Source organism: Monodon monoceros, unplaced genomic scaffold (genome assembly GCF_005190385.1).
Source record: "Monodon monoceros isolate NGI ecotype Baffin Bay Population unplaced genomic scaffold, NGI_Narwhal_1 Super_Scaffold_5, whole genome shotgun sequence".
Lineage (NCBI taxonomy): Eukaryota > Metazoa > Chordata > Mammalia > Artiodactyla > Monodontidae > Monodon > Monodon monoceros.
This window is the reverse complement of record NW_021703782.1, coordinates 55,362,298-55,384,919: the sequence shown is the minus strand read 5'-3', so window position 1 is coordinate 55,384,919 and position 22,622 is coordinate 55,362,298. Positions and strand designations below refer to the sequence as shown.

At 39.0% G+C, this 22,622-nt stretch overlaps 1 protein-coding gene across 10 annotated transcripts in view; it reads right to left on the bottom strand.

Annotated features, from left to right (window-relative positions):
- PTPRD (protein tyrosine phosphatase receptor type D) overlaps positions 1–22,622 on the bottom strand; it is a 2,000,866-nt gene that overhangs the window by 39,502 nt on the left and 1,938,742 nt on the right. For all 10 annotated transcript variants that reach the window (XM_029201877.1, XM_029201881.1, XM_029201880.1 and 7 more), the window contains 3 exons: positions 21,771–21,946; positions 9,223–9,342; positions 8,554–8,708 (listed from right to left, as the gene is read on the bottom strand). In XM_029201877.1, coding sequence (XP_029057710.1) covers positions 8,554–8,708; positions 9,223–9,342; positions 21,771–21,946 — 451 coding nt within the window. The remainder of the gene's footprint in view (positions 1–8,553; positions 8,709–9,222; positions 9,343–21,770; positions 21,947–22,622) is intronic.

The window sequence follows — 22,622 nt, the reverse complement described above, 5'->3', positions numbered from 1 at the left end:
ATTAAATAATTATTACAGTACTTATGCATTTTTAAAGTGTTAAATATTCTAGTTGCTACTCACTTTCTAGGTTAATGCACACACACACATTCATTTTCTATTCTTCTAGATCACAAATTACATAGAAGTCAAGCTCACATTTCTTCTTTGTTGTTTGATAGTATTCTTTGTTGTTTTCCAATAATAAAGCCAATTTAAACAACCACCTATTTTATGTGAGGTAAAACACATAATGTGTTTTAATGATAATAAAAACATCAAAAAATATAAACATTTATTGACTTCCATGTGGCTGATAGCTGGCTAATTATCATGTAGACATATCTTATTTAATCTTTATAAACATTACTACAAAGGACATACTACTGTTATCCCCACTTTACTGAACAGAGGTCAAGGCTTAGAAAGGTTAATTAACTTGCCCAAGGTCAGAGAGGTAGTAAATGGTGCAGCTGAGATTTGAACTCTAGAAAGCTGATTTCAAGTGCACAGTCTTCACCACCATGCAGTGCTGCCCCCAAAGGGGCTTTCAGGTCTGCTAAAAGCCAGCTCTGTTATTGGCTGAGGACAGGTCTGCTCTCATGTGTATAACATAAACTGAGCAAAATAGAGAATGGCAGTTAAGGTAAGAGGAGAAGACCTTGAATCATAAAACATGGGTTCTCACCCCTTGAATCATAAAACTAGTTAAAAATGTGGTCTACAGCAAGTCACTATAGCAAATTGAGACTTTTCAGTCTCAATTTCCTTATCTGTATAGTGAGGATGGTAATAATGCAACCTACCATTCTGCTTATAAGGATTAAATCCAATAAATGGTGGGAAGATGCTCTTAAATTGTCACATTCCTACACAAAAGTGATTTGGTTGTTCTTCTTGGGGATGGAATGAGAACGGTAAGGTGATAGTTTCTCAGTTGCCCTGGAAGGGACTTCTCATAGTATAGATCTAATATATGACTTTGAAGTTAGTTTCTTATAATACTGGTCTCACCTCTCCTCTACTGCCTTTATAATGCTTTTTTCCAAACAAATTTTCCATTTCACCAGACAGCCCCCCAAACTCCTTCAGTGTGTGTTTTAAATTTTACATCTATGGGGGCCACTGTGTAATTTCTTTTAATGTTTTCTTTCTTTCTTTTTTTTTTTTTTTTGTGGTACGTGGGCCTCTCACTGTTGTGGCCTCTCCCGTTGCGGAGCACAAGCTCCGGACGCGCAGGCTCAGCGGCCATGGCTCACGGGCCCAGCCGCTCTGCGGCATGTGGGATCCTCCCGGACTGGGGCACGAACCCGCGTCCCCTGCATCGGCAGGCGGACTCTCAACCACTGCGCCACCAGAGAAGCCCCTAATGTTTTTTTTTGAGTCAAATATGTTTAACCCATTTCAGTGGAGGTAAGGCATTTTTCTCTTATAGGATTCTGCCATCAGAATGTTGAAGATCTGGCCTCCTGTTTTGTATCACCATGCTGTTTCATAAACTAAAAATTTGCTTTTTTTATGCAGAGTTATTGATATATAAGAACAGAACTGGGCATAATAGTTTCCACAAGGTATAATCATTCCTCCTCTCCTTAAAATATTTCCATAAATAAGGACATAATTTGTATATTCCATCCATTTTCTTATCCAGAGATCTTGGTACTTTAAACAATCCAGTCTTTCATCTGTGGAAGGCCAGCTTCTCTTATTACTTAGACATGAAAACGAATCCCAGGTTTAAGGAAAATATGGGTCTATGGTTCACACTTGTCAGCATCTCAAAACTGTCACATGCTTTGGCAATACTTATGGTCTTTGATCTAAAGAGATATTTGAATGGAACATTGGGAAGAATAAAGGATGGAATTTAGAAGGAATGGTTAAAAATGCATTAAACAATTTTCTACAGCACTCTTAGCTCCTTTGGATCACAGGTCTTTTATTTTTATGCTCATGTGCAATGCTTTCCAAAATCCCTTGACCTTGAAAAGGCCATTTTTGTCCATATTGGGCTGGAATTAGGAGTAAGTGGTTATGCTATGAATATGATCTAAGTAGTTTCTTGGTTCTGCTTTCACCTATAAAGTCAAAAAATATTATGAAGATTAGATCTTGGGAATCTTTCCAACCCCAAATTGTCATTTGATTTTTACTGGGTCACCCTCAGCGGCCCATTGATGCTTCTAGGACATTATCTACTTCTGGCCCACAGTTCCTGTTCCTTTCAGTTTTGAAGACTGGTTTGATTCTATGATGTAAAATATTTAAATTACCCTCAGAAGATCTATCTCACTCCCCTTGGGATTGTTTCATTTAAAAGACAGATGCAGGGCTTCCCTGGTGGCGCAGTGGTTGAGAGTCCGCCTGCCGATGCAGGGGACACGGGTTTGTGCCCCGGTCCGGGAAGATCCCACATGCCGCGGAGCGGCTGGGCCCATGAGCCATAGCCGCTGAGCCTGTGTGTCTGGAGCCTGTGCTCCACAACGGGAGAGGCCACAACAGTGAGAGGCCCGCGTACCGCAAAAAAAAAAAAAAAACACAGATGCAGGGGTAGAGGGTCTTGATCTATCCTTCTTTCACATTTATTCATAAATGAAAACATTTCTCCTATGAAGAAAGTATATTCCCCTGGTCCTAAAAGGGGTTAATGTGACTCGCAGTTAGTATCATGAGTCAAGGTTTTATAATTGACTCAATGAAATTATAGCTTCATCCCAATTTATTCACTCCTAACAAGAAGCAACTACTTAGCAAATTGGTTGTTGTATCCCTTTGGTACTAGCAGAATATAAACCACCACTTCTAAAAACAAACAAACAAACAAACAAACAAAAGAAGACACACACACAAAGAATAAGGCTCAAAAAGGAAAAAAAAAAGAAACAAAGTGTCTTTATTTTCTAAGAGGAAGATTGAAATAATATGGGGAAGTGTAAAGTATAACGTCTGTGAAAATAGCCTGAAACTTCTCTCCCTTAGTCTCTTTCAAGACCAAATTTTATAAATAAGGAGAAAAAATATTGCATGTCTCTAGCACTGAGTAGATATCTGTAAAGAGATAATGGCAAATATCCGCCTGACAACCATGTGGTCAACACATATGTTGTAAGACGTTATGCGTAAGGAACTAAGGTACTTTCTGCAACAAAAAGAGTCTGAACTGGATATAATGGTGGGTAAGCAGGTCACGGACTTTGAAATAAGTCCTCAATTTATGAGCTGCTTGACCTTGAGCAAATCACCTATGACCTCCCTGTGCTTCAATGTGCTTTACAAGTAAAATATATTGATTTGTGGATTAAATGAGTGAACACTTAAGTGCTTAGTGTTGCTTGGAAAACAGTAATGGCTCAGTAATTGGTAGCTGTTGTGATTATGTTAAAATGACTGAGTGGTAGAAGAGATTCACTTGCTGGCAATCATCTTTGATATAGAAAGAGTGAAATAAAGGCTAGAATATGCACTGTGAGGTGGAGTCAGAAAGGAAGGAGTGGCTCTGTTGACCAAGTCATCAGGGTAAGTCTAAAAGTGAAAGGCCCTCCACGTGGCTGGCCAGAGGAGAAGCTGAGGACCATCAAGTGATGTATGAACTGGAGAATTTACTTGATCCGTACGGCCAGGCAGCCTGGGGCACATAATTGCTTTGGCACTGCTAATGGCAAGAGTTCAGACAATTAAGTTGACTTTTCTTGGCCTGTGTTTTTTTTGTATGTGTGCAATGGGAGAATAAGGTTCCTACCTCTGTAGATGCTTGGGGGAAAATGCAATAACACACATAAAACACTTAGAGGAGGGCCTCTCCAGTTAGAGGAAAGATTACTTGATGTCGATTAAGGGTTCAATATCCTTAACTATCATTTTGACACAAAAGCAGAGAGCTATGTCTATATTTAATCATGGAATGAAGGGCATGTGGGAAAGGACATAAAATGTACAGTAGTAGAAAAAGGGATTCAGAAACAGGTATTAGAAAGATAAAGGCAATTTAAAATAATTAAGTTGTAAAAAAAAATTACTCCAACATTAAGGAGACAAATATATAGTCTCCTATTAAAAAAATCAAAAACCAAAACCAGTCCAGCCTTGAAATTATCATACTGTTTCTGTAAAAAGATTCCTGAAACGCCATATGGAATTTAACTTCAGCAAGCAACTATTGAGCACCTACTACAATGTAAGAGCTGAGATACAATTGTGCATAATCTATAGCCCATGCCCTCTACGACTGCAAGGCATATGTGATCTGCACACAGACAGCCGAATAGGCTAAGTGTAAAACTATTTGATGAGAGCTGAGAGGATAGAAGGTTCAGTCCTTCCTGTGGGAAGAGGAATGGGGAATGAGCTTAAAAATTTTCTCCAGGGTTTCGACTCAAACGTCTACAAGATGAAGCAATTCCTATAAACAGATGAGCTGAGTTGTGTGTAAAATAAATATATATATATATGAGTGGGGAGGGTTTGGAAAACTGGATAGTGCATGGCAGCTTAAAGGCATTCAAGTTCGAAGTTAAAAAAAAATTACCATGTATATTAACAAAATCATCTGAGGCCAGTCTGCAGCCTTTGCAATACACATAGGGAGTACTATTTAAGTTAGATTATGAATCAGGGTTGCACATCATCAGGTAGAAAAGGGAAATAGGTGAAATTCTAGAGTGGATAAACATCATTTGCCGAGAGCCAGAGATGAAAGTACTTGGAATGTATACCTAGTGGGAGGTGGCTGAGAGAGTGAACAGTGAGGCATGAAGGGCGAGATCAGCCTTGATGATAAATGGCCGTGAATGTAATGCTAAATTCAGTCTTTATCTTGAAGGCCTTAAGAACCACAGCATTAATTTCTATGTATCCTCAACAGCATCATTTTAAGAGTTCAGTGGTTTCTCAGGTCTTTCTGAAAACAGATTTATTATTATAAAAGATTCTAACCCATAGCTTTAACATGTTCTCTGTCACTGTAAAATAGCTGATGGCATTTCCATGATGGAAAATATCTAAATTAAAAAAATCTATTCAATTAAATATTTGGATATTTATAAACATTTAGTTATTCATAGGATGGATGGCTCATGTCATATAGATAATATCCAAGTTCATGTTGAATTTTTCTCCCTAGAGTTAGAAATACAAATATATCTTTGAAAACTCACTCAATAATTAATATACGAATAATTTAACATTCTTGCATACTTCTATATAGAAAGCCCTGTCCTAAGTGCTTTATGTGTATCATTTCATTTAATCTTCATCAAATTCTTATTGCTATGAGTAGTGTTACCCCATTTTACAGGTGAAGAAACAGAGGCTAACAGATAGGAAATAACTTGCCCAGAGGCACACAGACAATAAGCGAACAAACCAGAGTTTTACCCAGGCAGTCTATCACTCCAGAGTGTGCACTCTTAAAGTTGAGATTACATGTTCTGTATGAAATGACTGATGGCTAGAGTTGGTCTTTTCTCCTATGTCTGTTGAACCAGACATTCCCTCTTTTAGGAATGTGGTAGACTCCATCCTTCTCCTTGACCTTCCAAGGTCTTGTCTCTGCTTTTTGCACTAGTCTATTCTCATAACTCTTTTTTATTATTGATTGTTAGAATTTATTTTATTCATAATGGCTTTTTAGTCCTGTCACGTTTACTACTTAAGACAAAACTATTGGAGGAAAATGAATCTTCTCTTTTTCCAGTCCCATCCTCTTTTTTTGTCTACCACCAGACTTCTTTGAGAAACTCTTCCTTTGTCACAGGATCTGTGTGGCAGAAGGCTTAGACTTACTTTGACTTTGCCACTACTTCTTCATTACAGAGAAAAAAAATTCAAGTCCATCATGAGAGAAATCACAACATGAAATGCAGTGTTTAAACTCCAGAGTATTTTCTGTGATTATCTGCAACATGATCATGGTAACTAATCAGGGTCCCTTTGTGACATGGCTAGTGTCACTTTCTGCATACTTTCCTTCCTGCTTAGAGATGATTTTTAAACCAGCATTTCTGGGATACCACAGGAGCAGTTGTTATCTCAAATGACTGTCCACTGCCACTCTGTCAGAAAAATTATGCTCTTGGGTTTTAACATACTGGTAACCAAGTCAGAGATTCGGGATGCTTTGGAAGTTCGCAGTGTGGATGCGGCCTCTCTCAAAGAGACCAAGATTTCTTATCAGGCATGTGAGGTTACCTTTGGGTGAACACAGATCGTTTCCCAGAGCTCAGCGTATGCTGCATCTTTCCTTCACTGTTTCAAAGTGGCTAACAAATTTCTTCCACCAATATACCAACTCTTCTGTTGTTTGTTTCAATACTAGCTTCTCTGGAGCCTCAGGCATAGCACTTCCAAATGTCAGCAGCTATTAGCTCTCCACATTAATCTCTGTTTCTTTATTTCTCCTGAGTTGTCTGTATCTCTCAGAGGCGAGTCCAGGTGGCTTAACATAACATCGGGGTGTGTGTTGGGGGGGGGAGAGTATGTATTTTCTCAAAATAAGGCATTATAGCTATCTTATCTCTCCTACTTGCTTGCTAAGTGTTTTGGAGCCCTCCAAGTACCTATCATAAAGCCTTATACCTTGCTTATGATCAACAGAGGGTAAACTGAATTTTTAAAATTATCATTCTATTTATTTTAGTTTTCCAGGGCCTCCACTTTCATTTATAGAAGCGGGAAGCACATTTTGAAAGAGGGAACGTACTATATTTCAAAATACAGTGCAAATATCATAACACTTCTTTTCAATGAAAACTTCCAAGTTAGGTTTCCCTAATTTTTGTTCCTATTATTTTATATATATATATAACGCATATGTGTTTGTATGTATGTACATAAACACACATACATCTGTGTGTATGCATGTATGCATCTGTGTGAATTGCATTTTTGCCGGTAGGCATATGAAGGCAACATTTCTTGAGTTAGGGCAAACTCTCCGTTTTCTCTCCTATGCCCAAACTCCATCTGAAACCATTTCATGTGTGAACTTCACAATCAAGTTGATTTTGTGCTGAGCAGGGGCACCATGTAACCAGGTTCAGTGGCTCTTTGAGGTCTGCAAAGATGTATAACAGAGTACACAGACTGCCTGCTGAAACCAACCAGAAATCTGATTTCATGATGCAAAAGTATTTGTTCAATTAATAATAATTTGCTCAAGTTAATAACAATAATTTATACTGGTTCAGAATCATGCAGAAAACTGCAACATAGTGGCAGGTCCTCAAAGGCCCCTGTCCTGATTAAAGAGGAGCAAGAACTTGATTATAAGGTGAGGCTGACTGTACCTCCAACTTCTTAGCTATCTTACTTGAATCAAACCCTGTAGCCTCTCTTATGTTCTCTTCTCAACCTGGCATTGTTAAGAACATCAAACACGGTAAAGCGTGGGGGAGTGCTTTGCAATTTGTAAAATACTCAATGAATATAAGGTAATGTTATTATTCGTTTTTGTTGGGGAAAAATGCTGGAAAAGAGAAATTAAACATTATCTTGCTTGGAATTTGCCAGGCCATTGTTTAACAATTACCCCTCTAGCATGGATTAGTCAGGTGAATTTTACTGCTTTTATTCTGATCCATCCATTGTCCCCAACTTTTTATAAAAATAGACCCTATTTCTAAGATCTACTACATTATGCTATAGTATAATATGGGATGTGAATGAAAGTTATACTATTAAGTAATGATAGAAGTGGTTTATGATAGATGCTTCCTTTCCTCTTTTATGTACTTCCAAACTATAAATTTACTTATCTGTGCAAGAAGCCGTGTTCTCTCATATTTGAATTACTGAGGTTACAAAAAAGTCTTATGAACCGTAATTTATATAGCAATAAACAGAATCTGACTAGATATCTTTAATAATCTGTTAGTAATGATACTTGAGAGGAATCCAGGAAACTACAAGAAATCAGTTTAGTATTAAAAATGTATGAACACTTACATATAGTAGAATCTGAGCGATGATATAGGGAATGTTAGAATTAAAAGTACAAAATAATAAATTATACATTTCAAGAGAAATATGGGTTCATTACCTCCAAGTACATAAAATAAATTCTTCCGAACTATAGATCTTCGTATATATTTTATTAAATAAAATTTTAAAGCTCAAAATAGTATATTTTCCATATGTGACCTGAGAATACTAATATGCAGTAAGAAATTGTCTCTCTAAGCTTTTGTATGTTTACAATATTATCAATATTTTGTTCGGCACTTTTTCCCTATAAATAGTAAAAAGGTTGTATCAGCCCAGCCCACAAGAGCCTGTCAAACAATTCACACATATATTATTTTTTGAAAGAATATATTTAGTTTTGCTCTAAAGAGAAAATACCATGGATCATAGTTGCCTTTATCTCCCAGGGTGGGTATGCACCGTATGAAATCCTTCCTATTAATGTTAGTAGAGGCCTCCTTTGACCAAAAAAGACTACCTGTATTCTTTACGAAGGCAGTTGCTATCCCAGAGTATCAAGAGGTTGGAAACAGAATATCCAATGAGGCATCCTTCGGTTTTCTGTCTCCCCACAAACCTTCTGACTGTGAGAAAAATGCTCTCAGAGGTTCTTACCTGCAGTGCACAACCATCGGACCTGCATCGGGAGGGTTACAGGTTTTGACTCTCCGTAAGAAAGCTAGAAAAGGTGTTGGGTGTTCTGGAACACCGTGATCAGGCCAGGCGGTGAACTGGAATTGTCTTACTTCTCTCTTCTCACTTGAACCATTCTGTGAAGTAGGAACACTGGCTGAAATTCTGTGTTCCTACCCTCAGGTTGTAATGATGAATAATAACATGCAAGAGGTACCACAAAGATGTGCTATCTTAATTCCTTCCCCCACCCTATATCCTTTGGGAAGACACACTCTGGAGTTATAAGCCTCAAGCAATTTGTAAATGACAAATATTTGCTCAGGAAGACAAAATTCCTAGGTGAGAAGCATTCATTTTTCAGGTTTAACTATCAAGAGCACTTCTGTTACGTTTTACAGAAAGAACTAGTTCTTCTTCACCTATTCTTCATTTGCTGAGACTTTCATTCAGAGCAAGAGTTCCATATTTACTGATAAATCTCCAGACAAGGAGAAAAATTGCTGAGCGATAATGGAAGAATTATTTCATTCTTCATTGTTGCCAGTAGAATCAAGATTTAAGTAAAGCCTTGAGATATTCGATTTTTCAAAAGAAGCTTTCTTTAAATAATGGAAAGGGGAAAGGGAGGGAAAAAAATAAAAAGCAAACCTTGTAAAGTGCAAACGTTCGAACACAATACGTGGCCAGCTCCACGGTATCTAGCAGCGTCACTTGGACAAGCCCATGGGTTTCTGTGCCTCTACTGGGCCAATACTGGTCACACTTCACCTAGAAGAAACAAGTGACACATTCAGGGCAGATCCTCATCAATTTCTGTATTAGTTTTACTTTGAGTTGCTGTTGAAGAAAAACAGCTTTTCCGCATTTCGTTTTATGTTGATCTTTTTCTGGCGTGCATTCTTGTTATCCCAATATATGTAAATTGCTGCTCTGATGCCAATGTAAACCACATTTTTCAAACTGGTAGGAATACTAAGCAGTAACAGATTCAATTTTCCTGGAGAGAAATAAATTGCAGATTGTCACTGAGTAAAATAAGGAGAGAGGTATTTGAAACTTCAGAGTACTTGAAAAGAAAACACAAATTTGTCTGAGATAGACATTAAGAATCATTTCAGAAAGGTTACACTTAGGCACTTAAATGACATGGTGACATAGTTAGTGTTCATCCATCAAGGTTTAAAAGGCACAACCTATTTCATCTTGAGCTATCACCATCTCCAAATATGCTTGTTTAACGAAAAGGAGATATAATTTGTAAATCTATCGAAGTATAACAGACAACATAGAATTTTTTAATATAATATAAATGGTGTGTGTATCAAAAACAAATTAAATCTGTAAAGTCTAGGGGGAAAAGAGCTGTCTGTTCTTTAAAAAGTCTCAGAGGGTCACACGCTAGCAGTGGCAAAGTTTAAATAATTAAAAATCCATTCATTTCAGATGAATCATCTACAATTATTATGTGGAGTTGAACAACAAAAGCGCATAAAAAGTTTTCAACCCAATTAGTTCAACATTCAACAAAGAATAACTCCAAGTCTGCAGTAAGCTACAAATTTACTGAATGTGTCCTTTGGGCATTAAAAAGAGTAATGAAAAATAGCAAAGACATCACTATATTTTCTAGTAAGACCATAGATCAGAATATATTTACCCTTTCTATATCACATTAAAAGAAAAAAAAATGGGAGTATTTTCTTAATTGAAGCCAACTAAAATACATTTCTCTAGGTAAAGAAACCTAGTAGTATTTTATATTAGAAAGTACATCTTCTGCCTGAAAAAGAAATATGTGAAAGTTACAATCTTTGGATTTAAACAAAAGCAATGAGGCATTATTACCATAGATACTAGAATTTTTTGGCCCAGTGAATAGAATTACTAGATAATTATTTGCTTTTATGTTGAATATAAATATTACTAGCATTCTGTGAATAATATTGTAATTTTCTGTTTCACACCTAAAGCATCTGCTGCTCAAAGGACTCAGCCTCTTTCTAGACACTGGATGTTCTGCAAAGGGAGAGGGTTAATCCTCTACACAATTTCCTAGACTAGATAAAAAAGGTACAGTTACATAGTAAAGCAGAGACTGCATTCTCGAGGTTTGACTTCTGTGCCTTTATTTCAGCTGTGAGACCCACACAGACATTATCTATTTTATGAAAAACAAACAAAAGTGGTTCACAGTAAAATGGAGACTTTGTGTCTTACTAAGATTTTTTTTAAAAGACCTGCATTTTCTAGATGCACAAAATATTCTTCTGTTTTATATTTCTGTCATATGTTCTAAGTTAAAAATAACACAAGGGAAAGACAGTTCTTTAAGGAGAATATTGATGTAGCAAGACCAGGGTTGGGTACCTCTATATGTCCTCTGGCCGTCCATTAAAACCCAAGTCGTATCTGGTAGTAGCAAAGGCTACTACCCTAATAGAGCCAACACTACTTAAGTAGCCATAATTCAGATGGAAAAAACATCACATAAATTAAGTCAAAGGCTCCGTTTTAAACCATGAAATAGATGTCAAGTTGATGTCTCGCTGCAAAAGACAAAAGAAACTTTGGAGGCCTCTTATTGCAGCATTGAAGGGATGCCAGCAATGTACTGAGTTCAGGAAGCAAGAGAGAAACTCAAACTCATTATTTAACAGTTTCAGCTGGACATCAACCCTTTCAAATCAAACCCAACAGGTCAAATCCCACGAGGACAAACACCGCTATGGCAGGCAAATTAATGCAACAAAATGAACTAGAAGGTCTGTACAATGTACGGAACACAATTCAATGTTATTATGTTTCAAAGCTGGGAATTGGTTATCCTCAGACCTTTTGGTGAGGTAAGGAAAAGGAAAAAAAGAACCATAAGCCAGCCTTTATGTGACCTCTGGAAAAATGACCCCATTATTGAGTGACTTTCCATCTACAAATCCACTCCATACCTAAGATGTAGGAAAACTTAAATTTATACTAATTATTCTCATACTTCTAGTAATAAGTTTAAGAACTGCAGCTATTTTTGGCTTAGACTCTGACGTCTTTAGGAAAAAAAAAATTACCACAAAACATTACTATAAGGAGTAAATGTTGTGAACATTTTTAGCTAAAAGAATAAAACAAAAGTTCTTGTACTCATTTTAAATAATGTACTCTAACCTTACTCTTGACTAAAAGAAATCCTCTAAAATGTTTTAAGTGCAACTGTAGAAACTAGGAGCCATTTTTTAAGAAGCCAATATATTTAAACATTGCCGTTTTCTCTCAGGAAATATTTCGCAAGGGGAGTTTATGAAAAAATAAACGTTCTAATGCCTGCACACATGCACACATACAGTCTCAGCAGTGGGATTAGAAGCGCTCCCTGAGCTATCTGAACAGCTACAGCAACACATTCTTCCCTTCAGTAGCGAGGACCCCGGCACTTCTTCACTCCACCTTGTTCTCTGAGTAGCCTGCAGAGGTTTCACCCAAGTTCTCAGGGCTAAATTTAAGGGCTTAGACTTACTGAAAATACTCCTTTAAGCCTTTCGTTTTTAGCCGTACACTAAACAAATAATTTCTGATTTTAATGTTAGAGAGAGTGAGTCAGAAGTCTAGTGAGGAAAAAATTTAAAAGGATGCGGGAAAATAATAGAAGTTATTTCTTTCTAATCAGTTATGCAGATGAACTAGCTCCATTCTCCTCTCTTGAGATGTTTTTTTGACCATAACCACTCCCCTCCCCCACCATTTTTTTCCTGGGAGAAAAACCTCAGAAGGTATTTCTAGAGAGTTCCTACTTGTTAGGCTTCATTCGTAGAGCTGAGTGTGAGAACTGAGAAGTGTAGGAGGCTCCCCTTTGGGTATATAGAACGAGAAGGCCAGAGCTAGTGAGTAAAAATACTGATTTCTGTCTTTTCTTATGTGATTCTGAAGTGACTACAAGAGGCCTTCAGGACTGATTCATGGAAGGTCAGGCAGTCTCACTGGTTGGCTAGTAAGCTGCTTCTCTATTTCCAGGATCAAAGCCTTGTGGCCTCTTCTATAAAATGGGAATGATTATCTCCAGCATGACAGGGCTATTGTAAGGCTCAAAAATCTTGCACCTGAAACTCTGAACCCAATGGCCAACACAAATAGGTATCCAATGGGAATAGTTGTTATTAACTATTAAGTAGATTATGTTCTCAATTTTTTTGTGGTGGTTGTTATAAACATTCTGAATGGGAAAAAATGAATATGTTATTAATCCCAGCAGATATGTATTTAGGATGTTCTAGATGGACGGTAAGGTGTGAGTGGCTATGGGGACGGTCATAGTGAAAAACGCAGTCCTGCCCCCAATCCATCAGCCTTACTGACTAAATATGGAGGTGTGTTTACATTTCCTGTTTTTTCAAGTAGGTAGTTGTGAGATTGCAAACAACTCCCTTAATGCACCTGGACCCCAGTCTGCTGTGAGAAGAGAATGTACTAGACTCTGAGGTAGAAAAGGAGAGGAACAGAACCCACTACCCAGGCTGTGGTTTAGAAACATTGCCCAGTAACTCTACTTGAGGCCTAAACTGAATGAGACAGTTCAGATTCCTGGCTGAATTTGGGGGAGTTTTTTTTTTTTTTTTTTTTGCGGTACGCGGGCCTCTCACTGCTGTGGCCTCTCCTGTTGTGGAGCACAGGCTCCGGACGCGCAAGCTCAGCAGCCATGGCTCACGAGCCCAGCTGCTCTGCGGCATGTGGGATCTTCCCAGACCGGGGCACGAACCCACGTCCCCTGGATCGGCAGGCACACTCTCAACCACTGCGCCACCAGGGAAGTCCTATCTTGTAGGATTTGATCCAGCAGGTCTGCTGACTGTGCTTAGGGGGAAATGCTCTCCTTCTAGTTCCATTTTTACTTCCACATGGCTTATCTTGGACATGGCCTGGCACGTCATGAGCACTCAACACGTGCAAGCCAACTTTATAATCAACTATACTGTGGTCTAAGTTGGCTTATTTTTAAATAGCCTAAAACTTTATGAAAACAAAAGCTCCTCATTTCAATTTAACAAAGCCTTATTGAGCATGGCAGCATGGCGAAGCATCAGAATTCTAAATGCAACAAACCAATACCTCCAAAGGGTCCCAGCATCACTGAACCAAAATGCATTTGCCACATGTTATTTGGAAAAGCCTGCCTAGGGCCAGGTTATTTAACCAAAGAAGGATTTAGAATAGACAATAAATGATACCTGGAAAACCATAACTATTGTTGAGAATGGCTGGAAATCAGTATTTAGTAAATTTGGGCAGAGGATTCTTCTATAAGGAGTGGCCAGTATGTTAACATTAGATAATGCAAATCAGGGTTAATATAGGGAAAAAGGAAATGTTAACACACAACTATCAACACACATTTAATAAGGGAAGATATAATGAAAGTTTCAGATAAATATTAGGATATATTTTAGTGGATACAAGAATTATATGCTGAGCTGTTTTTTCCAAAATAAGGAGATATCATCTCAATGATTCTCTTCTCTTGCAGTAATAGTGTCATTCTCTCCACTGAACTAATATCAATATTTAGCCATATCTATTTTCAAACGGCAAAACTACCTAGTTTGTGTATTTCCCCTTTTCATTTTCTCTTTGCAGACCACTATTTAGAGGAGAATCAAGGGCATTGGAATACTTGAAATGAGAGTGAAATTAAAGCATTTGACTACCAGCATAAATAGCTTTTCATAAATAAAACCATAAAGTTGAAAAAATTATTCTCTAAGTAAACCAAATTATACATTATAAAACTGCTTATCAGTTCATCGAACTGTCCAAACACTTTCTAAACCATTTATTAATTTAAAAACCTGATATTCCCTTTTGTTTGATGTATGCTATGGACTGAATATTTGTGTCCCCTCAAAATTCATTGAAATCTAATCCCCTATGTGATGGTATTAGGAGGTGGGGCCTTTTTTTTTTTTTTTTTTTTTTGCGGTATGCAGGCCTCTCACTGTTGTGGCCTCTCCCGTTGCGGAGCACAGGCTCTGGACGTGCAGGCTCAGCGGCCATGGCTCACGGGCCCAGCCGCTCCGTGGCATGCGGGATCCCCCCGGACCGGGGCACAAACCTGCGTCCCCTGCATCGGTAGGCGGACCTCCAACCACTGCGCCACCAGGGAAGCCCCTAGGAGGTGGGGCCTTTGCTAGGTGATAGGTCATGAGGGTGGAGCCCTCATAGAATGCGATTAGTGCTGTATAAAAGCTCTGTCACCCCTCCATCACATGAGGATACAACAAGACAGTTTTCTATGAACTAGGAAGCGGCACCTGGATCTTAAACTTCCCAGTCTCCAGAATTGTGAGAAATAAGCTTCTGTTGTTTATAACCCATCCAGTCTAGAGCATTCTCTTACTGTAGCCCGAACAGAATAAGACAACGTGTCTGCCAGGGGTTAACAGAGGGAGCTGCACTGAACTTTCCAATGATTTCTCCCATTATATCTCCAGTGTCTAGCACTTTGTTGTAGCCAGAGGAAAATTGTGTGAAATGGCTCTCTTTCATGTCCAGAGAGCACTTGGCTATCAACCCTTCCCTCATGGTTTGGGTCTGTGGAGTCTGCCCCTCAGCCCCAATCACTCCTGGCAGTGGCTGGGCGCTCCATGCAGCCTTACTGGCACCTCTGCATCTGTCTTTGTCTGCCTAGTGGCTGCCTGTGGTCCAGCAATGCTCCAGTGTCACTGCCACTGAGAAATATCATTAGATGACAAAGTTTCAATAAAAAGATAATGTTTGTATACCAGCCAGTACTGATACATTTCAATATTTTAACACCCAGTAGAACTATACTGGTGCATACTAGCTGAATATCTGCCTTGCCTGGGCATAGAAATTAATCCACACTTCTCAAAATCTTAGAAGTGACAGTCCAGCCTGGGAGTGCTGTAAACATGAATGTGGAGAATAAGAGGGGCTTTGCACAATGTCACTGGGAGCACAGCTGCATCTCCCCTACCCAGTCCAGCTCATTCCTTGGGCTGTGTTGCTTAATTCACTTGAACAGGAATGTTTTGAGCCAGAACCTGTAGACTGCCATTCTAAATAGAGGAGGGGGGATGGGCAAAGAAGGTAGAAAATCCAGGAAGCGAACAAACAGTTAAGAAATTGGTGGGATTCTTTCTCTTTCATCTGACACTGTGTCTGTTGACAAGAGAAAACCAAAAGTGTGGAACTTGCCAGATAAGGACCCAAACATCCTTTAGGTTGCCAACATGAGTATCATTCTTTTTGTTGCCAGTGTCCTATATACATTAAGTATCCACCACTTTTCAAAAACAATCCCATACATCAGGCAGACTTCAAAGGCAGTGTTTGCACTGCCATCCCTACAGTTGCTTAAGGAAAAAGCAGTTTCTGTTGCCCTAGATAGGCAGTGCTTTAGGCTGCAGTTTGAGAAATTAAATGTTCAAGGCCTTTGGCACTTCCAGTTCTATTTGGAAAAGGACACAGACCTGGCATTTGGAAAGCATTTGCTCTCCATTAAACTTACCGAACCTTGACAAACCAGAGGGGCCAAGAATTAGTCTGCCACTGGCCAAGGCTGGGCCTTCCAAAACCGATAACGGCAATGAAAACAATAACACTGCCATTTATAATCTTCAACGGGATTCTGCCAACTTTTAACCCAAAAGGACCTCATAATCTGAAAAGAATCTCAAGATTTGTTTTACAGAAAAACAAGAAAACGTTTGATCAAAATCTCCTTTTTTGCTGTTTTTTGCCCAGAATTGCCTTCAGCCACAGAAGCAAGTGTGACTATGTCTCCAGCTCACTGTCACTCTCTGTTGGGGTAAATTTACTATGGTGACATTCGAGGAATGGAGAGGACACAGGAAGAGTGAGTGATCTTTAGGTCAGAAATGCTCCACTGGCCAAGCATCAAGTTTAACTCCCTAAACTATTACCATAGTGTAGTTAATGCCAGCCTGGTCCCTTTGGGCTTGACAGCATCTAACCTCCATTCATTAGTACAAACAACCATATTTACTGGAGCAGGGATTTTCCTGTTCCTGGCCTAAGGTAAGTCATGATGCACAGGACATTTGATCTGCTCTAGCAATGGATGCCATCAACTGGGTTGTCTGGTTCTCTACTTGGGAACAGAAGATGGGATTTAGAGAGTTGGGAAACCAAGTATAGACTTCTTCACTTCTAATTCTATGCTTTTACCACTAATCAATGTGGTCCACATTGGATGACAGTTCAAATCATGTCCCATTTTTTGGGTGTCAAAATTTCACTCCCATCCTTGACATTTATAGCAGTAAGTACCACCACAATAATCGCTCTTTAAGTGAATCAACTCCCACTATAAAACTTGCAAGACATGAATCAACAATAAGTGTCAACTATGGGAACTGACTGAAGGCAGGCTGGGAAGACAAGTGAAAGCCAACTATCCCTTAACCTCGGTGAAGCCATTTCACCCTCTAACACTAATCAAGGCTGCTCAAGAATTTGTCAGCCACAGGTGTACACGTTCCCTCTGTCTTGTATACCTCAAGATGGGAAACAAAGTTGAAGAGAAACAGCAAAAAACAGATAGATAAAGGAAAAAAAAAAAAGTGAACAATCACCCACTAAATAATAGAGCTTCCTGGACCAGGAATCACCTTGGCAAATCCTACCTCAGAGACTCCAATTCTTCAAGTGAGGCTTGCCAACCATGTGTCCCAGTTGCCCACAAATAACACCCTTGGAGTGGAAATCCCAGCTGTATACATTTTGCTCTCCTACCGGTGCTTCATTTTTTCCGAACTTTTTCTTCCCTCCATGTGGTTGCCCAAACCAATTCATGTGCTTATTGGCATGTTATGAAACATGGAAACAATTAGAGACCACATTCTGGGTCAGAAGAATGACTCGCTGCAGAATCAATGAACTCTGCAGAACTTGAGAGGATTTGGCAAAAAAGATGGAAACTGTGGAATAAAACCCACTAACCGTACCTCATGTCAAACAGTATACAAGGCTTTAAACTGATCTGTGCATTTTCAGGCAGCAATCAAATTTTACCTTCAAAATCTCTAGTTTTTAGCTTTATATATATATATATATATATATATTCATTCTAATGAAACTCAAAGAAAATATTCAACTTACACATATTCTCTTCAGGGTTGATAAGTGGTGAATGTACAACCGTGGAAATAGTCTCCTGATTTAAGTTTGGGATTCCTTCAAGGCCACATTTGAGGGAGAGTGATGGCATTTGAAAAATCAAAGAACCTAAGTTTTCAAATGGCCACCTTAAGCCCTAAGCCATACCTCACACTTGTAAAGGGCTTCTTTAGCCCTCCAAACCCTAAAAAGGGTCAATTCTCTAACAAAAGACCAGTGAAATGTCTAACACATGCTAATGAACCCAGTATCCTTTTGCTTGAGTGAACTATTCTAACTCAGCAAAGGTTACAAGCCCTGCTGCTGTATCAACCACAGAGAGATGGTGAGGGTGAGCCTTGGTACAGAAGAGGGTGGAAAACACAGGAGGTAGGTTTTAAAGGGAGAGTTCCCTAGCATCACCAAATAAAAAAGAATGAGGAAGGAGAATGAAAAACCGAACCAGAAGGAAATATGGTATCAAGAATATATTATATTTAGTGATAATTATTACTACATGTAACTCGTGTTGACATTACTCACTATTTTCATACTGTATTCTTCAAGATATGTGAAAGTAGCAGCCAGAATGTTCTATTGTGGTCTTTTTGCAGACTGATTAACACATTCCCTGTGTCAGGGTCTCCATTCGGGAGATTCTGTCAAAGGCAAGTGCAGGAGAACCCCATGTTCTGAGCTACACTCTCCTCTTGACTAGGATGCATGGTTGTGCCATCCTGGGGACAGTGGGCACATTTCGCCATGTGCAGTGACTCTAAGTTTGGTTAGGATTCATTGTCAACCATAGAGAAACAAACTCATTTCATTTGGGAACAAAAATTGAATTATTTGGAAGCCAGCTTTAGGGGAGACTAAAGTTATAATGGTAAAGCCTCCAACTTCTCTATCTCAACCAAAAAATAGTAGTGTAGACTCACTGAGCCACCGTGTCACATTCCTTGTCTCAGGCAATACTCACAATAACCATAACCCTTTCACGTAATCGAAAAAGGAGAAAGGAGACTTTGAGGGGTCCCGCAGCTCGCCCAATGTCTCATAGCTAGTATGCACTAAAGTCGGGATCTAAACACAGACATTTGACTGCAAGGCACCCCTACCTGGAACTATGTCAGGTAGCTTCCGCTAGTGGTGGTGTCCCCAGGGAGTTCTGTGTAATATCATGCTATCTTCTCTTCCCTTTCCTTTTCCTTTCTCTTTCCCACTCCAGTTAACAGGTATTCCTGCCTACTTGTAATACACAGAAGTGTTTATGCGCGCACACACACACACACACCTCTTTTTTTCAACAAGCCAAGGGGATGAATATTATTTCAGGAACCTGAGCCTTCATCCAAATAATGAAATTTCAAGCTTCAGCCCTTGGAGAGGTGATTTGTGTAAACTACCTGGACCTCCTCTCTTTATAAGAGGGACTACAGGCTGTTTCTAAGTAAAGCCAGGCTAGTTCCTATGTCTACTTTGAATTTGGCTGTTGGGAATTGAGTCCCCAGGTCAGCCCACATAACTCACAAAGTTCCCCAAGTATGGAGCTGTATATTTCAGCAACAACTAACCACTATTTATAACACTGTTTTTATAGCAAAATTTAATCTGTGTTCTTGTTTTGAGAATCCAGGAATGCTTTCCGCTTCCTCCCTGGGACTTCGGTGGAAACAGCAAGTGGACAGGGGAAAGGTGGAGTGGAGGATGTGAGGCAGGAAGATGAAGACAGGGTGAGATAATTTGAAGGACCAGGGCTTTGTTAGCTCTCTCTAGGGCATTTGGTCCCTTATTCTCAAGTGTTCTAGACTGGAGAACAAATGCCTTTTTGGGCCTTGGGGGTCAGGGTTCATTTGTATGATTAGGTTGATGATGGCTGAGATTTCTAAATATTGGCTTATGCACGTCATCATAAGTTTGGGTATAGGCTGAACCACCGCAGAATAAAAATCACAAGACAGCACTTTACTTGGCCTCCTCAGGTCATTTAACAAAGGAGAAAGCTAACTTGCAAGAGCAAAGAGTAATTAAATGAAGAGAGCAAACAGAGGCTCATTTAGTAACTTCCAAATAAGTTGCTCTGTCTGAGGTGGGAAAAAAAGGTAGCCTGCAACATAAAGATAAACTGTAGGTATTTAAGTCACAATGCCTTCTGCCAAGAATTGCTCATTACCATCAGATGTTGCACTGGCAGTGGGGCCAGTGAGAACTAATTTTATTATTAGAAGCAATTAGGGAGAAAAGGGGCAGAATTCCATTCGGTTATTTCAAAACAAGTTTCTGTGCATGGCTTAATGAAGGCCTGCAGTGTCAAGATAAAAATGTGTGTTTTACTGAAAACAGCTTTTGCAAATGACTGCTTGTTACCAGCCAGCATCTCCAGGCGGAACAGTCAGAGTAGCTTGGATTTACATGTGTGCTGTAATATAACAGTTCAGCTGTCTCCGCTTCACAGAAGTGTTAACAGACAGTACGGCCTGGTGGGTAAGCACAGATGTTGTGGAGACAGACTGTCTTCAATTCCTCACTCTGACCTTGGTAACTGAATGAGCTTAGGTGACCTTCTGGAATGTCCTGGCCTTACTCATATATAAAGTGGAAATCACAGAAGTGTTTATCTCATGGGTTGTTGTAAAATATCAATGTATCCAATACATGTTAGGCATTGTTAGAACGATTAACGATTATATCCAATAATTATTTGGGTGGGGGATTGTTTTTAAAGCAAGGGCTTGCTAGATAGGGGTTACCCTGAGTACAAGTCAATAATGGATCTATTTGCATCCATTTTGAATGGCATTTGCATGTAAAGTATAACACAGGGATGTCTTCGCAGCCATCAAAGTTTTTATCTAAATTCTTTTCAGACAATATTTCAATATTTCTGTAGAATTCACATTTTGAAAAGACCTGATTGCTTTTTAGGTTTGCTAAACAAGTTGTGCACTGTATCTATTGATTTCCCAGCTTTAAGGTAACAGCTGGGACTTTTTATATTTTCCTAAGTCTGAGCTTTTCCCTTATGAATCTCCTGAGCAGCTTACAACTCCTCTCTCATATACATACTGGGGCTAAGAGAAACTGCCATGTATTGAGCTTAGGACAACATTGGAAAAATCTCAACTGTCACACAACAAATGGGGAGCTGGGCTTTGGCTTCCTTCTAAATATCCTTTCTGATAGTACTGTGACCCCAGTGAACGAGCCCTCTACCAGTGGTTTCAAACTCTGCCCCGAAGGCCCCATACAGTGAGAGTATGTGCTGTCTTCAGTGATTTGTCAGAGACTCACTTGTTCCTTAAATTCTCAAGGTTACAGATTCATTCTCATCAGATGGCTACGATATTCACTTGGCATATTCACTTGGGAATATGGCATCCTGCTTACCCATTATGTTCTAGTTTTGCAAATCAAGAGCATTTAACTAATGTGCCATGCTCCATAATATTGGACCCATATGATGAATAAAACTCCTTTCTTGGACCTTACTAAGCAATGACTCCATTATTAAAATCTATTCATTTTGGAGAAGGCTAAACTAACAAAATGCCCTCTACACATTTATGTGTTTTCTCAGCAGTGTATTAACCAACATCATTTTTTTGGCTGCCCTGACTTAATTTATGCTAATTTGAATAATTTCTAAAAAGAGCCTCTTTCACAGAATTTTAGGTTTTACACTGCAGATTATGAGAAAGAAAAAGTTGAAAATATTGGGAAGTGTATATGGTGAGATTCTCCCCCATAGTCTGTGTGTTCTTGTTCAATGTGGATTTTACAAAGATGTCCAAGTTAATATTTATTTTTTCTGACCAAGTTGTCTACTTCTTTGAGTGCTGTTTTCTTCTTTTACCGATCACACACATCATAACATGAGAGAATTTCCTTTTTGAAAGATGCAAAAGAATGTCAAAGGATGGTTTAATCTAAGCTGTTGATGCTCATTCACAATTAGTGTCTATTACAAAGTCAAAGCTTAAAGACAGGTTAGATTCTGACCAGAATGAAATATGCAATGCAGGAACTATCTGAGGGAAGATTTTGAAAGGGAGAAGGTAGATATTCATCCTTACCCTGGATCGTTCTTCTAGTTTTGTCATCATAACAACTGTGGCACTCCGTTGTTCCCATATCATTCTCCAAAAGTCCCCAAATGTTTCGGGGAGAGATCCCTGTGTTGCAATATAGGCATTTTGTTTCCTATAGCCATCTATGTAGTTAGCATTCACATAGTCACTTCCTGGGATTCCTGTAAAACAAGGAGTGTTATTCAATGGGGTGAACATATCACAAGAGAAAACAGCCTGGGACATGCCCTAATGACAATGTTATATTAAGAGGAGTCACACTATATTAAAGTTTGGGTTTTAAACAAGATCAAAAATAGGTCTTATTGGGACCATTACGTTAGAGTAATGCAATGTTTGTATTTATCATGTGACAAAGTGGACTCCAAAGAAAGAAAAACACAACCAATTGTCCATAGAATGCCTTTTCTCTCACACGCTGTTTTCTCCATTGCATCAGAAAAATATAGCTTGCAAAGGAGGATAAACAATTATCTGGTCACTTTCCTCACTCATTCTCTTCTTCGTTTCTGGACAAAAACCAACTAAAATAAATGCAATATAGGGTGGAACATGTCATAACAGTGAAAAATTCTTTCCAGATTTAGCTGAGAGGAAACTCATATATAAACTCTTTTAATCCTCACAACTCTGTGAAGTTCTGTCATGATCTTCCTTTCACAGAGGTGGAAACCGAGGTGCACAGAGCTTGCTGACGCTGGTGGAGTCTGGTTTAATCATAGGCAGGCAGTCTGCTACATCTGTGTCTTAACCTCTGTAGGGTACTGCTTCTCGTTTAAACCTCAACGGGTTGTTGTATCACATGAAATCTCTCCTTGGATTATGACAACTGCCTCC